Source organism: Trichoderma atroviride, chromosome 3, assembly GCF_020647795.1.
Source record: "Trichoderma atroviride chromosome 3, complete sequence".
In the NCBI taxonomy this organism is placed as follows: domain Eukaryota; kingdom Fungi; phylum Ascomycota; class Sordariomycetes; order Hypocreales; family Hypocreaceae; genus Trichoderma; species Trichoderma atroviride.
Genome location: NC_089402.1, coordinates 2,168,104 through 2,184,219, shown reverse-complemented (window position 1 = coordinate 2,184,219; position 16,116 = coordinate 2,168,104). Strand labels below are relative to the sequence as shown.

Here is a 16,116-nt window from a genome sequence, read left to right as displayed (position 1 = left end):
CATTGAAGGCTGACTGAGAGCCATCAGCATTTACATATAATCCTTTGTCTTCTCTGCACACAGTTCCCAGAATTCCTGTGCTTTTCCTGACCCGCCTTCTTCAGAAGTCTTGGTTGCGTCGATCAAATCCTCCCTAAGGCTGTTCGAAACTCTGCCCCATGGGATGACATAGCATCCATTATTCTGAATGCTAATATCCGCAGAGAATCCAGCATAAAGCTCGGTTAGAGCCGCAAGCTTAGGCTTATAAAGCAGCGGATAGGCCAGATACTTGAGATGCGGCGTGTGACGAAAGAGATTTGTGGTAGCGGCGCCTGGATTTATAGACACGCTGACAATGTTTGAGGATCCAGCCCTTCGAGCAAGCTCCGTGGCCAAGAAATAATTGCCAGTCTTTGAATTGGTATAGTTGCGAGTTCGATCTTGAGGAGGCGCGCGGAGCTCGTCTATGATGATGCCACCGGGAGGAGATGACAGCTCCATAACTTGACTGCTGGTCCATACGACGCGAACTGAGTCTTGAGGTGTTGCTGTGTCTGCGGCTGTAGATTCAAGAAGAGGCAGCAGTAGCTGGGTGAAAAGAAACGGCCCGAGACAATTTGTAGCAAACTGCAGTTCGATGCCTTGGGATGACACACTGCCCAGAGGTGGCTGGGAGACGCCGGCATTGTTCCACAGTACATGAAGCTTCGATTCCTTGGCCTTGAATTCCTGGACCGAGGCTTTGATGCTGCTCAAATCATCCAGCTTCAGAGACAAAAATTCAAGGCTGCCTCCTGTCATCCCAGAGGCTTGTATGCGCTGTATTGCTTCACGAGCGCCTTGCTCAGAACGCGTAGCGATGTACACTCTCGCATTCTTACGGTACAAGATTTTGGCAAGCTCAAAGCCGATACCTGAGGAGCCGCCAGTGATAATGACGACCTTGCCGTCCAACGAATCCAAATTAGCCTCCGTAAAGGTTGGCTTTGGGGGGAAGAATTGCGACCATTGGGCTCCCATGGCGACAAGAGAAACAAACAGACAATTAACACAAACTTGCAATCCGATATTGACAGCGAGTACAGGACGCTTTTTATCCAACGCAAGCGGGAAGCCTCTAAAATCCTTTCCCTAATACACAACGACCAACAGCACCCGAAGGATCCCCCTCCATTAGCTCAGACATAAGGGGCTGTGGCGGAAATTCCGCCAGTTGCGTAAGGCCAGCACTTGAGCACCTCATAGAGCGCAAAAGAGGGGGAATTGTTCGTTCAAGTCGGTTAAATTCTCGTTTCCCCTTGAAGATGCTGTTTAAATGAAGCCCGCGACATGTAGTGTATCGGGATCGCAGCTTATACCATGGGAGGAGTCTCTTTTAGCACTGCTGGCTACATAACTCTAATAGCGGCCAATAACGAGGAGTCCGTTTCGATCAATATTGGTAAGCTATAAATAGTTGTCTGATGCCTGCCTGGGTCAGCAGAGCAGTTTCTTTCTAGAAAGGCCTCTTCGTTATCAACAGCCTTCTGTAGCCATGTCCGCCACTTACAGTAGTGGTTACGCCTTAGCGTTTCGGGAAGCACTAACTACCCGAGATTCTGACTCGTTGGGGCCACAAACGCCGGATGTGTGGCACATGATACATTATAGGCGAAGGAGCAGGCACGTATCACACAAACGGTTGTGATGGGGATGCAAAAGAAGCACTGCCAACTGATTTCTGACAGAGTGGACAGACGGCTCGACTTTGAGCTTGAGCGACCTGACAGTATGTGTCATGTGCCAAAAGGATGGAAAATAGCGTACATTTATTGATGACTCCAAGGTTAAATGGAGTCCTTGGACTTCTTACATCGCCTTGAGCAAACCGGCTAGGGATGTAAATCCTGCGACCATATGCGCCCATACAGCTTTGGTAGCGGTAAATACATGTATTCTGCTAACTAACAGCATCATATAGTCCCCTTGTATTGCTTGTTTGGGGTATCTAGACATTTCTCTCGCCAAGTGTGTACCTCCCATTCTCAACTCAATAGTGGTGGGGGAACAAAGTATTGGACCAGGCAACCTAAGCTGTAGCCCTCAACTTTGCTCTCATCTCAATAGCCTTCTTTTCAACTATCAGAAATGATCTCATATCCTCCCACTTTATCTTCCGATCCTCCAGTGCCTCAAAGTCAAATGACCAAAGCAGCTTGGAAAATATGAGGCGAATTTCTGCCAGTGCCAGGTATTGCCCCAAGCAAGATTCCCGCCCTTCACTGAAGGGTTGCATCGCCTCAAGCCGGTCGTGGAAGAAGGGAGACTCTGGGTTTGTGCGCGCTTCAGCCAGCCAGCGCTCTGGATGAAACGACGTGGCCAAGTGATAATGATCCGGGTCACGGTTTAGAGTATATGCCTGGACCGATACTGAAGTCTATTTCGCAAACTTGTTAGCGAGCAACGCAATGACAGACATACGACAGCAAGGCAACCAGATACTACTGAGATTTTGACTTACCCCTCCTGGAAGCCATGTTCCGCACACAGTTTCGCCTCCCTCGGGTACTTTCCTTGGGATAATCCAAGGGACGGGGGGACAAAGTCTGAGTCCTTCATTAATCACAGCGTTAAGATACGGCAACTTGCGCAGAGCGTCAAGACTGATGTCGTTCTCTTCTGGGAAAGCCTCATGGATTTCCCTTTTTAAAATCTCGAGCTTATCCGTGTTATTGATAAGATAATTGAGAGTGCCGCTCAGCGCTGTCGCTGTTGTCTCACTGCCGGCGATTGTCAGCACCATGAATGTGGTGTCAATGGTACTTTGCGGCAGCCTTTGACGTTCTGCGCCTTGTATCACATGAGACATAAGGTCAGGTCGCTCAAGTTCAAAATTGAGACGTCTGTGAACCTTGTCAGAAATGAGCTGGCAGTGGTTCTTTTGCATCTCTCTCAAAGAGGGCGGGATGCACATGAAGAGTATGCGTTCGATTACGGGATATAATCGTGCCGCTGCTATGAAAGACACTGCCTTGACACTCTTGAAGAGAAGAGCGACCCAAGGGTGATACTTTGAATCTTGGAGGCAGTTGAATGATTCGCCATAGCCAAGGTCGCCAAAGATGTCAAACGTGGTAAAGTTGAACCAGCGCACAACATCGATGATGGCGCCATTTTCGGGTTCTTTGCTCGCGAGCTCTCGGATCCGCTCTACCAAAAGATTGACATAAAGATGCAGAATATCTTCTTGCTCTTTCAGAGCACGCGGAGTGAATCCAGGCGCCAAGAGGTTGCGAATCCGCGCATGCTGCTTTGGGTCAATGATGCTAATCATAGAGTCTGGCATTCCAGGGTTGGCTTTCCACCAAGTGAGATCCTTCAAAAACGGCAGGCGGTCTTTACGGAACGCCAATATATCCCTTATGGCATCTTCGTGGGCAAAAGTGACATCGTTTGGCGAAATACGGAGGATGGGGCCGTACTTGCGATGCAGCCGCTCAACATCGTGGACAAGAGTGCCCCTTAGAAGAGCCCAGATGAAAGGCAGGCGAGATACTTTCCATGTGATTGGGCCCGGAATTTTGGATAAAGGATGCAGAAACAAATTAAAAATAATCCGAAGTGCGGCATACTGAAGTATCATTAGCTATGGTCAGACCTTTGTGTGTTGGACCCATACAGTCAAAAGTGTTAGTGCGGTGGTGGTCAGCCAACTGAAGGGCGAGATCTGCCAACCCAAAGCAGTCGTCATTGTTTTTTATTTAGGTAAACAAAGATACATTCAAATGTTGAAATTTTTATAATTTTTATTTGTGTTGGTTCAAAATAGTTGGCTAAGAATGAGGAGAGAAAGGACAGAAGTCTCAGAAAAACAGACGCAGATGAAGGCAGTCGAGTCCTATGGTCCGGTTTGGCCAGACACTCGAGGACACAGCCTCAAAGGTACATTTATATTTGCGCTTTGCGCGGGGAAGTCACCGAAGAATTGATAACACGCCTCATACAATGTGCCTCATGACTGAAAAACCCCACGTCTTGCGATCCAATTGGTAGCCTTGCGGGCGTGGTGCCAGGCTAAAAGATGCATCGTGTGCCGCCGCCTCCGACAGTCTTGAACATGAGTGGCCAATGTCTTTCAACACCATATCTGTGTGTGTACAGGTATGAAATATACCGCAATAAGGTGGTCTGAGAACCGTTGTTGGTTGGTAGCTATTACGATACCTCGGACCACCACCCCGATTTGGATGTCTGTTGGTCGTGTCAACTTCGTATGCATGCAATGATATCATCTATCACCAAGCTGTGTTCTTCAGACTCGGTCACCCCACCAATAGTTCTGTCATATTTTCCCAAATTCAGAATTTACTGCTTCCACTCGTTATAATTTATCTTAAACGACTTTGGTCGCAGGAATTAGTGCTTCTTGATATCATATGTCAAATTCATTCCTTTTCACCGTATGAAGGTATTATCGCACAATCCATATGGCGTCGGCCGTACTAATTACGAGTCAATGCCTTGTAGAAAATAGATGTATTGAATCCATATACTTGGCATGGCCAGATCTCAGTGGTCCTTCTCAAGCAAGTTGTTTCCAAGCTCTTTTAGGTTGTATTTTGGGATCGCATCATTTCAGCTCTCTACTTCGTAGCCATTGGTTGTATTTCTGTGCGTTTGGCTTAGTCATATATCTGCTTGCTTTTAAGACCAGTCTGTGCCATAGCAGCTTAACCGCTTTCCATGGCTTTTTGTGATGACGGGGAACCCACAAAGATATTTGGCATCAATATCTCTGCGTGAGCATCACTGTATGTCGTGTCATGTAATTCACGAAACTGCTTAACATGATGCCGGCTCCGCGATACACGTGAAATATCTCCTGCGTGGATCTCTTATCGGCATGACGGCTATTACGAGACACAAATGACCAACAAATTCTCACTTCAGTGCAAGGGGTGACGCAGGCCTTATTTGCGTCTCTATAGTGTTACTATTCTCAAATGCTCTGGATTAGACATCTGAGAAGAAATGCGGGCTTTAAGAACGACGATAACTAGGCTTCGCCTTTTACGTGGAGTAACAAAGCTTTAAGTCTTGTGTTAAGAGCCTGGCATTTATCATGAATAATAAACAGGTCGATTAGCTTCTGAAATATACTGCCAAAGCTTGATGCCCGCTAGAGCGTTCATAGTGGTGAGTAAAGCTGGGGCACCAATCAAGGCTATCCGGTTTGATTGAGGTCACATAGTTAAGACGCCGTCAGCCGGTTTGATCAAGGTCAAAGGATTGTTCAGGATCACGCCGTTTGAACAAAGCCGCCCGGTTTGATGGCAGTCTGATTCGTTTGAAGCCATCTCGTTTGATTGAGGCTGCAGGTGAGCGGGCAAGTTGCTTCCAGCACTCTTTTCCCCCCCTTAGCGGGCACTTTTCTTAAGAAAGCAGAAGTCCGGATTTTATTATAGTATTTTTGTCAAAGTAACACTAAGGAGGAGTCCTGCATGCTTAAATAGCACATGTTTGATTCAAGACAGCAAGCATATTACAATATATAACAACTGCTTGCTATATATTGGAATAATAATAATAATAATAAGCAATTAAACAAAAATTCGTTCCACTTTACAAGAGCGGCTAGTTTTTCTGCCCAACTAGGTAATTGCGAGTCGTTTTTGTTTTAAGCTTACGTTAGCGCTGGCAATTCACCCCATTAAGAGCAAAGCTGGGAGCAGCCTTCTGCGGTATACACCTTCCCAAATCTGCTTCGCATCTTTGACCAATGGGAATATTTACTCACTTTATCGCTCCAGAGTATTTATTTACTGTTGTCAGCCAACAGGGGGAAGCCAGTTATTTACATGAAATATACCAATATTATTAGGTTTCCTCATCTGTTTTCTACGAGATAGTATCTGCAACCAGTGTTTAATCCCGCCTCCTGTTTCCCAGAAATGCTGAAATACAAACCCAAGTCAACCGCCGTTTCGCCTTGCAGGCCTCCCGCATGCAATGCTTTGCCGTGTTAGAGGCAAAGGAGGGGAAATTACTGCGTCATGTATATATCCGATGAATGGCATAGTCTAATATCGGCCAGCTGCAGATTCGTGTTTGCTGGCGGCAAACGAACGGCAGCTGGCAGGATCATCATTCACCTGAGGCAGCTGGCGCACAAACGCGAAAATATCTATATCATACCAAGCTCTTCGTTTCCAAAATTCTCTTCCAAAAAACAACTTCCACACGTCCATCCCCCCCATTCTCGTACTTTTTGCTGCGCTTTACTTATCATCCTCCCGCCCCAAACCCTCACCATGGGTTCTCTCCTTCGATCCGTCCTGGATCACACAATCTTACCCCCAAATGTCCCTGGGAAAAGAGAAAAAGAAGAGAGGTATGGGGAGATATCTGACAATCTTCTCACCAGACTGCTGCGAGCTTGCAAACAGGCGGAAAGCCTATCAAGTCAGCCGTTCTCTGACGCTATCCACTCTTTGAGCGTATCACTTGAAGCATGCCGCGAGTTGAATCGAGGAAGACTCGACAAAGAAACTATGCTGCGATACTTTGCGCAAATTAAGCCACAGGATGTTCTGATCCTTCATGTGACTGAACAAAACGCCGCCATCCTCGTCAGGCATGAGATCGATGAGTAAGTGTTTGGACCCAGCGTAGTAAACTTCAGTCTCACTAACAAAATCGCGATCGATAGGAACGGAGAAAACTCAATCGTTTTGGAATCTTTCGAAACGTCCCCAACAACGGAACACGTTCTTGCCGCCGACAATGCCCTTTCTTGGGATTTCCCCGGACGCTCTGTTCGTTTGACTCTTGCACAGTTCAATGATGAGAAGCTTCAGGAGTCACTCGCGGCGTTTCTTGAGAAAGCCAGCATGGAGTCAATCCATAGTCTCCAAGCTCAAGCTCGAAAAGCGGGAAAGGTTGTCTCAGAGCTTCGCGACACATCCGATCCCGCATTGATAACGCAGATGCTTATGGCTATCCTGGAGGCTATCGGAGAATTTGCAACTGTTCCAACTCTCAGAAAGAGAGTTAGAGATGACGTCAATCTTTTGGAGGCTGCATCATTACCATGGAGAAGACTTCCTTTCTGGCTCGTCTTGCGGGTTGCAACCCAAAGACAGCTTGAATTTTCGCTTGGTCAAAGTGGACGAGCTTGTTACAAGTTGTTAATGAGCATTTTCTTTGCCAATTTACTCCGTGACGCTACAAACATACTTGCTATCAAGGAAGGCAAGGTCGAACATACTTTTTCCATGAATGAAGTAAAAAAGCTTGAACCTGAGCTGGTCGTCACTCTTCGGACAAAGCTATGCCGCTGAATGATCAAGATTGAACGGGAGAAAACTCTCCTGCAAACGCACAAAGAGGCTTTTGAGGGATTCTTCAACAACGTCACGCCGACAGTTGAAGGCTCAATTACATTTGCAAATAGCTCTGTCGAAACTCTCTGGGATGATGTGAAGAAAGAAACTGAACGAGTCATCAAACAGCTTCCCTTACGAGCGCCCGAAAAATCTTTCCAGCTGTCACTTCAGAATAGCAGCGACCATCTCAACAAGCTATTGGCTGCCAAGAAAGCTCCTCAGACCTCGAGTAATGTGTCATTGGATCTCCCTAGTCGTTTGACCGAAGAAATTGGAGAAACTCATAATTTTTTCAGTCGTATATATGTACTCAGCCAGCTGGAGCAGAAGATTGAGCTCGATAGCCGGCGTACCTCGAGCTCCATCGAAGGTAGTGAAAGTCACTGCCGGACACTTGCTGATCAAATCCACAAGGCCTTTCAGGTGATCGGAAAAGTCTATGATGGCGACCCAATCCTTCAGAGTGCCAAGGTGCTCGCGATATTTGAGCTCTGGATGCGGATGGATAAATCTGCCCTTATTAACTGTCCTCTGTTGAGCAACTATCGCCCTGTCTTCAGGCCCGCACTCCTCGATGCCCTTCAACTGCCCTCCCTGACTGATATGAAGCGCCTCTTAGCAATTCAGGATTACCTTGATAATCGGCATGCAAAAGCTCAACATGGTCACATTTTTGAAGATTCGGGCGCGGTCAGCTTCGCCAAACAATATGTGAAGCAATCAGAGCAGATGAAGGGAGACATGGCAACCATCGAACGTGCAGCGCAGGCGAACCGTGACGCTAAGATTGATAAATGGAGGGAGGTCACAGCTGAGTATGAAGAACTTACTCAAAACATCAATACGACGAGTTGTCGTTGCACGTTTGAACATGGCGTTCGGGTTATTCATGGCTGCGTGAGGTGTTGGCACTGGAGGTGTCGTAATCGGCTCCAGGTGCAACATCACGAAGATTTTCTTCCAGAACACGAGAATACAAAGTGCCAAATTGTTTTCGAATTGGTAGTTCCCAAATACTTGGCTGCATACCGCAATGCAACATGGAGGATTCTGAGAGACTTGGCGCACCCTGACCGCTTACAGTCGAAGCCACCCTTTACTTCGTTATCATCATGTCCTCTACTGTCGAACTTTATGACCGCAGATCACACGGGGATTTCACTCGCATCTCGGAAGAAGTGCTTCATAGAAACACATTACAGTTTCAGTAATGGATTGGTGCCTATGAATAAAATCATCCTGCCATTCGCGGCAGATTTTTATTTATATGACCATGAAGCCAAAATCTGGGCGAGGGATCTTGCTAAAGTCCCCACGCTGTATCATATCTGCGGCATTCGTGTCCCAAGAGGGATTTCTAGCACAATTTTGAAACCACAGCAACATCCGGCTGAGGATTTTGACGGACCATCATCTTATGAGATCCAAGCCAATATCACCAAATGCCCATCCACCATGTCTGTAGCAGGGTTTTCGGCATATCAGAAACTCCTTGCTGGCAAATTTCGCCGCTGGCCAAAGATTCTCGTGGAACTGGGCTCTTCCAACCTCGACTTCAGCAGTGAAGATACGACTTTGACACTTACTCAGTTAGCTGTCCAAGCCGGCCCCCGCCCCCCAGAGGATTCGACCGCTCTGCGTAGCGTGCATTCAATTATGACAGACATGGACTTCACTCGGAGATTGAAGGAACAAATTGAGAATCGACTTGAATCTATCCGTACAAATTGGAGAGAATCAAGCGGCATGGAGCTTCTCATCAATCTGAGTTTACGAGCTTTCTCTCTCCTGCCCGATGGCGAGATGCGCAGCGAGTTTGACCATCTCCTCAAATTAGCTAGGGCTATTGCTCTAAAATGGGTCAACGCATCGCAGGAAGAATCTAGGAAGGCCCAAGACAAAAAGGATGCTCATAGAATCTCCATTTATAGCCTGAAGGCCGCATTACTATGTCGTCGGACTTTCGAGATCTACATGAGATGTGAGACGGCACTTTTGTCGACTGACCTTTCTTCTTGGATTCGAGCTTCAATTGCGCTTCAGGAGAATCAAGCGGTTGGCATCAACAGCTTGCCAGACCTAGTCAAAAACATGCTCATTCATGATGCAAAGATGACTTTTCGTCTTGGCTCTTTGATTCATTCTGCAGTCGAAGCTCATTCAGGCATCATTGGGGAGGCTATTCACGTTGATTGGCAAAATATTACAAATCGTACGGCCCAATCCGAATCATCTTGGACGTTTCTTTCTTCTCCACATCAAAGATGGATCCGATTTGTTATAGATGAGGACTTTGGGCGCTTTCAAAGCAAACAAGTCTTCCATTTACATATCTTAGAAGGCCATTTCCTCGTTAATGGAAAGAGACGAGGGAGTCTCCCACCAGCTATGCTCAACGATCCCACCACCCAGCTTTTATTTGGAGACCACAGCTTATACGTCTATCCTTCGTCCATGTTCGGTATGGACTATGAACTTGACCGCCTAATTGAAGATCAGATCATTCATTTTGGCCGACGCGACTCTCGGGTCATTATTCGAGCACAGAAAGGAGATGTGATTTACGAATTTATCCCCAAAGAGATATTTAAGCTGAATCTGATGACATTTGATCTACCTATGAGTCTGGTAGATTCTTGCTATCATTGGCTCAATTTAGATGAGAGCATTTTGGAAATTCGGCGACATCCTTCAATTTGGTGGAGCCGGACTCGCGACTGGAAATTGAACTTTTCTCAGCGAACAGCAGTTCGTGGTGAAAACGTGAGACTAGTTGATCCACGATCTGCCGTGTTTCAACAAGTGGCCAATGCATTTCAGCATTTTGAAATGCCACAAAAGCTAACAGTCTTCCAACCGTTGGCACGAAGAGGCACGCTGTCAGTTGAACTACGTCACTTAGATCTTGAGTTCTACGTCAATAACAGGGGCATACTTCACTGCAGGCAGCTCAAAGCCTTCCTCGACCTCAATCAAGACGCTGGAACATGGTATGGGCTTACCAGTAAGATTGTGTTACGAGATATGCAAGATGAGAAGAAGAGAAGCATAATTGTACCCAATGGAAAATTGACATGGGCACGCCACCACAGCGGCGTGCATGTATCCTCTTTCACAAAGGACTCTGATGGGTATTTCCGATTTGACATTGACGAGACTCTTGGCCGCTTATCTGCACCAGCGGAACCACTTTTGCTGTACAAAAAAGCTCTATACCACGCTGTTACATCCTTCTGTTTACCAGATCCTCTAACAGGAGTAACCGGAACGGAGGAAGCAATTCGCATTCTGAAGTCTGGTACAGCCCAACCATGGTCACCAGATTGTTCTCCGAATCTTCAAGAGTTTATATCCCTGCTCCCTCAACGAGATTATTATCCTGCAGAGCTCAAACGTTTACAGAGGGTAAAATGGAATGAGTTGCTTACGGTGACAGTTCAAAGCGACCAATTTGAAGGTCTGATCCAAAAAATAGAGGAGAAGGCAGCCAAGCTCATTAAATTCTCTCAAGGGAAGGGTATTCATCCGATGCCTTCGAGGGAAGAAACCCAGCTGCGGCTCCGTGCAAAAGCTCGCCGCTCGCTATATGAGCGAACAGTTGAAGACACGGCATTTCTACAGCAATCTGATAAGGTGTACGTTCCTCGTGACAGATCATTAGACGCCAATAGCTGCCAGGTTTACAGAATTGCCAATATGATAAGCTCAAGCTCACCTCGGTTCGAGATCAAGCGCAGTATGCAAGAAATTCTTGAGGGCTGGGACTATATTGATGGCTTCAATGATGGTTCTCTGTTAAGCGTGGAACCTCTCTTGAATCAAATGGAAGACCCAATCAAGCAGCGTTTAGGATCACTCATAAACTTATGCTGTGACGAGAACAATGTTTTCTCACCAGTCTTTCAGCTGAGTCTAATCTTATTTCGCCCCCAGGCTGATATGGACGTTGTCAACTTCTTGGCGGCCTTTTGTTCTATCAAGGAACTCAGAGACTTAGAGCGTCCACAGGACTCTGGCTTTTCGGAATTTAAAGAACGCGGACCTCCTTCAACTGAGAATCTTCAACAGTTCATTGCCGAAGCATTTATACCGTGCCCCTGGGTGTCTAACAACGAGAAAAAACAGCAGAGAAAGATGGAAAGCCACGAAAAAGAGTGTGAAACCCAAGGGAAATTATTTGCTGAGGAGCTTCTCAAATTTTGGCCTGAGCTTCCCAACAGTATTGACTTCAGCGAGGCCCATAATCTACCCCTTATTGATGTTTCCTCTGCATTAAGCACTGTCAAGCCAGAATGGGTTCGCAGAAAGCAAAATGATCTGTTGGCAGCCTATATAGGTCAAGTTGATGCGACTATTTTGCAATATCAAGACCAGTACAATAGCTCAAGCTACTCTTTGAGGGAACCTGGACAGTGGCAGCCGAGAATTTCAAACTTTCTCAATACCAAGTATCAAGAACTTATACCATCTATTTCGCAAGATCTTGTGGTTAAGGATGGTCCAGAACTTTTTCGACTCGGCGGTCATTTCAAATCTACTAAACGAAAATCACACGACAGCGAGCTTCAACAAGCGCCACCTGAGATTGTCGAGCTAGGTCAAATACTAGACTCCTTCTCTAGGTCGCCAAGTGCCCTGCGTCGTGATTATAGCGGTGATCTTCTTCGCAGTTTGGAAGCCCTGGAGCATAACATCCATACAGCAGGTGCCGATTCGCGACCTTTTATCCCTGAAATGATGGAGATAATGGATGCAATTGATGATACCCAGGCAGCCGCAGCCTCATATTTGCAATTGATCAAGGACGCGCTTTGGTCAAGCGATACACGATTCAAGTGGCTCACTTTGGGGAACCTTCTGCCGTGCAAAACTCCTATTGAGATGCTCGAACTTTTGCAAACCCGCGCCAATCATCGATTTGGCTATGACATGAAGGAAGCTCTTATACATTATGGCTGCGCAATCGCCGAGATTCAGAGGTTAAACCGTCTGAGATCCGCTATTCTTTGTGGAGATCAGCGAGCTATGTATGAAGAGCTTCACAATGTCGGCCATGAGAACTGGGATCCTGTGCAAGAAGATTCAGATTGGCTGCTACTTGAGATTGACAGCAACATGTTGATTCGCACGGATCAAGTTGACGTTGCCCGAGCTATCATTAATCCCGTTTCGGGCAAGAATAGCGTGCTACAAATGAACATGGGGAAAGGTAAGGTGTGACAGAATACCCAGATCCAGACCAAACATTAACGTTTATTCTACAGGCAAAACATCATGTATCATGCCCATGGCCGCGGCTATGTTGGCAAATGGCATGGACGTATCCCGCCTTATTGTCCCTAGGGCTCTTGTAATGCAAACAGCTAATATGATACACGCACGACTCGGTGGCCTCGTCGGACGAGGAATATATCATATACCATTCTCGCGACAAACATCCACGGCAGATCATATGCTTCAGCTATACAAGGAGCTGCACCATGATATGCAAAGATCCAGAGGTTTAATCTTAACGAGCCATGAGCATGTGCTATCGTTTAGGCTATCAGGGCTACAGCGCCTTGCGGATAGTAAATCCAAAGAAGCCAAAACAATGATCAACTTCCAGAAATGGCTTGATACCCACTGTCGAGATATACTGGATGAATCAGATTTCACACTATCTCCGAAAACTCAGTTGAACTATCCTAGCGGATCAGAAAAAGCAGTCGACGGGCATCCATTCCGATGGCGGGTTGCTCAGGGCCTTTTGTCTATGGTGTGCGAGTATGTGCCGCGATTACTGAAAGGTTTTCCAGGAAGTATAGAAGTTCTGGCAACATCTAGCTGGCTTCCTACTATTCAATTCCTCCGTACTGATGTCGAAGATGAGCTTCACCGGCTCATAGTAGAAGATGTCGCCGCCGGCAAAGCTCCGTTCCTCTACAGAGAAGTGTCAGTCAATGAAGACACGCGAACAGCTATCAAGCGAGTGCTTTCTGAGAAAAATCTTGATGAAAAGCTATTCGAAAAAGCAGCTAATTCTTTCTCACGCCCTGAGAGTGCGAAGAAAATGCTACTCACTGTTCGGGGATTCATTACTTGCAAGATACTGGTACTCTGCCTAGCGAAGCGATGGAACGTGCAATACGGCCTTCATCCGCATCGACCTCCCGTCGCAGTCCCCTATATGGCTAAAGGCGTACCTTCGGAGTTATCCGAGTACGGTCATCCGGATGTCGCCATCATTTTGACATGTCTAAGCTTTTACTCAGCTGGGCTATCATATGAGCAGTTCCGACAAGCCATAAAGCATGTATTGGACTCAGAAGACGCAGCGTTTGAATATGAGAAGTTGACTTCAGGATCAGTTCTACCTCCTTCTCTGCAGCATTGGAACTTTATCAATCTAGACGATGAATCGCAGATGAGGCTACTATGGGAGAATTTATGCCGAACCCAAGTCGTTACCGACTATTATATGAACAATTTCGTCTTCCCCCTTCACGCGCGGCAATTCACCATAAAATTGCAAGCTTCTGCATGGGATATTCCCCAGGCTACCGAACCAAAAACGACCCTCAAGGCACGAACGACAGGCTTCAGTGGCACCAATGATAATAGTTACTTACTACCTATGACCATTCAGCAAGAAGATCTTCCCGATCTTCTTCAGACAAATGCCGAGGTCTTATCGTACCTGCTGCAGCCTCGAAACAGGGGATACGCTGATTTGGTGAATCACAATCGACGGCGCCTCAGTGAGCGAAACATGCTGATGAAGCTATGGAATCTTGGTATCAGGGTTCTAATAGATGCTGGCGCATATATCCTTGAGATGGAAAACCAAGACTTAGCAAAGCTGTGGCTCGATGTCGACAAAAAAGCACAAGCAGCTGTTTATTTTCGTGCTGATAACAGTGCCTGGGTTACCTTCAGAGATCCGGCAAAGAGAGATGCGCCGCTGCTTGCGACACGGCTAGCGAATGATTTGAGAGATTGCGTTGTCTATTTTGATGAGGCTCATACCAGAGGAGTTGACCTGAAATTGCCTGAAGATGCACGGGCAGCACTGACTCTGGCACTCAAGCAGACCAAAGACACAACAATGCAAGGCAAGTATCTTCTTTGCTATCCCATGTCTCTCTGTGGTAAAAATGAATGCTAACAATCCAATTTTCATTGTAGCGGCCATGCGTCTTCGACAGCTGCGTACAACTCAATGTGTGACCTTCTTCGCCCCTCCAGAAGTCGATATGAGCATCAGGGATATTTGCGGTCAAAGATTCCCTATTAAACGCTACATCGAGTCTCCTCACGTCATTTTCTGGCTTTTAGAACAAACCTGTCGGGCAAATGAAGACTTGCATCCACTCTTTCGGGCGCAAGGTATCGATTACTGCAGACGCGCAAATGCAGTCCTGCAGTATCCTGACTTTCTTAACTCAGAGTTTTCAAAAACTAGCCTTGTCAAAGTATTGCAACAGCAAGAGCATCAAACTCTGGAGCAGCTATACGGCGGCTCATCTCACGACCCGTTGCAAAGTCTTGGGGAAATGGGCTCTGCTCCCCTTCAAGGATTCGTGGACAAGCTATCTCAAAACGATAGTACTGACGCTTGGCAGCAAGATGCATTTGGTGAGGTGGAGCAAGAGCGTGAGCTCGAAGTACAGCTTGAGACAGAACGCCATACAGAAAAGCCCATTCACTACGAGGCATTCCCATTCCCAGGCCTGAGCTCAACTATCGTAAATTTCTTGAAGACTGGGGAGCTAGATACTGCCGCTGGAGAAGTTGATCATGCCTTTGACTACATTGGTCAGGCGGAAGTTGGCAAAAAGCATGAGATTTGTAGCACTGGATCGAATTTCTTTGTCTCAAACGAATTTTGTCGGACCATTGTGCTCTACAAGAAAAAGAAGAATGTGGGCGATCGGTTCCTGGTAAGTCTAATTTGCCAAATATTTATCATCAGTCGAGATACTAATTATGAACATCGTTAATAGCGTCCTGTGGAATGGATTCTCTGGAGCATTTCCACTCAGACCGCCCTGGTTGTCATTCCAGAAGAGGCTGAGCTGCTTATTCCGAGGCTTCGACTCGCCGGTAACGAAGCAAAAGTGCATCTCATTGCCTACGCTGCGCCCATCACACGATCTATGACACCTTTTAACCAGCTTCGATACTATACATTGCCGCCAATTCCCCTCGATGCTGAATTCCCTTCGTGGTTCAAAGTGGAGCTGGGCATTTTGGCAGGCCGCCTCTACATGGGCTACGAAGAATGGAACCTCGCAAACGCCTTCATGAGGGACTCTCAAGCGGATACTCGAATTAGCTCTACGTTTCTATTGGAATGGCTTGGTGTTCGCTGCCGAGCGAATGATGTGCTCCACACGCCAATAGGATACATCTGTCTTGGAAAGACACCAGCTCAAGACCATCCGTTTTTCGCGCGAACTGCCCCTGTAGCGACTACGATGCTCACAGCCGTTCCAACTGAGGATGTTATTGAAGAGCCAGACAATGGAGAGTGGGAAGAGTCAGATGATGAAGAATGGAAAGAGGCAGAGGATGGAGATTGGGGAGGCGATGTCGCTGATGAGAAATGAGTCTTGTTATTCTGAGACTGTTTTTATACTGTCCTCCTGAATTGTGAGGGTGGGAAAGTGACTGGTTATGCTTGAATGATTAATCTTGGAAAAGATTAATTATGATGATTTGTTCTCGATTTGGGATAAGGTTGTTCGAGATATTGTGAATTTTGGGAAAGATGAACTATGAGAGTTTG

At 46.6% G+C, this 16,116-nt stretch overlaps 3 protein-coding genes across 3 annotated transcripts; 1 reads left to right on the top strand and 2 right to left on the bottom strand.

Moving 5' to 3' along the window:
• Positions 1-30: 30 nt before the first annotated feature.
• Positions 31-1,002, bottom strand: TrAtP1_005927 (uncharacterized protein; the record flags this gene model as incomplete). The annotated part of the gene is made up of 1 exon (XM_014082600.1): positions 31-1,002. One exon carries the CDS (start codon positions 1,000-1,002, stop codon positions 31-33), a length of 972 nt encoding a protein of 323 aa, XP_013938075.1.
• Positions 1,003-2,050: 1,048 nt separating this feature from the next.
• TrAtP1_005926 (uncharacterized protein) lies at positions 2,051-3,712 on the bottom strand (the record flags this gene model as incomplete). Its single annotated transcript, XM_014082599.2, has 3 exons — positions 2,051-2,398; positions 2,483-3,592; positions 3,641-3,712. 3 exons carry the CDS (start codon positions 3,710-3,712, stop codon positions 2,051-2,053), a joined length of 1,530 nt encoding a protein of 509 aa, XP_013938074.1.
• Positions 3,713-6,272: 2,560 nt separating this feature from the next.
• TrAtP1_005924 (uncharacterized protein) lies at positions 6,273-16,094 on the top strand (the record flags this gene model as incomplete). The annotated part of the gene is made up of 6 exons (XM_066112917.1): positions 6,273-6,610; positions 6,671-7,244; positions 7,311-12,555; positions 12,611-14,440; positions 14,514-15,268; positions 15,332-16,094. The coding sequence occupies 6 exons, from the start codon at positions 6,273-6,275 to the stop codon at positions 15,935-15,937; spliced, it is 9,348 nt and encodes a 3,115-aa protein (XP_065969003.1). The 3' UTR covers positions 15,938-16,094.
• Positions 16,095-16,116: the final 22 nt, after the last annotated feature.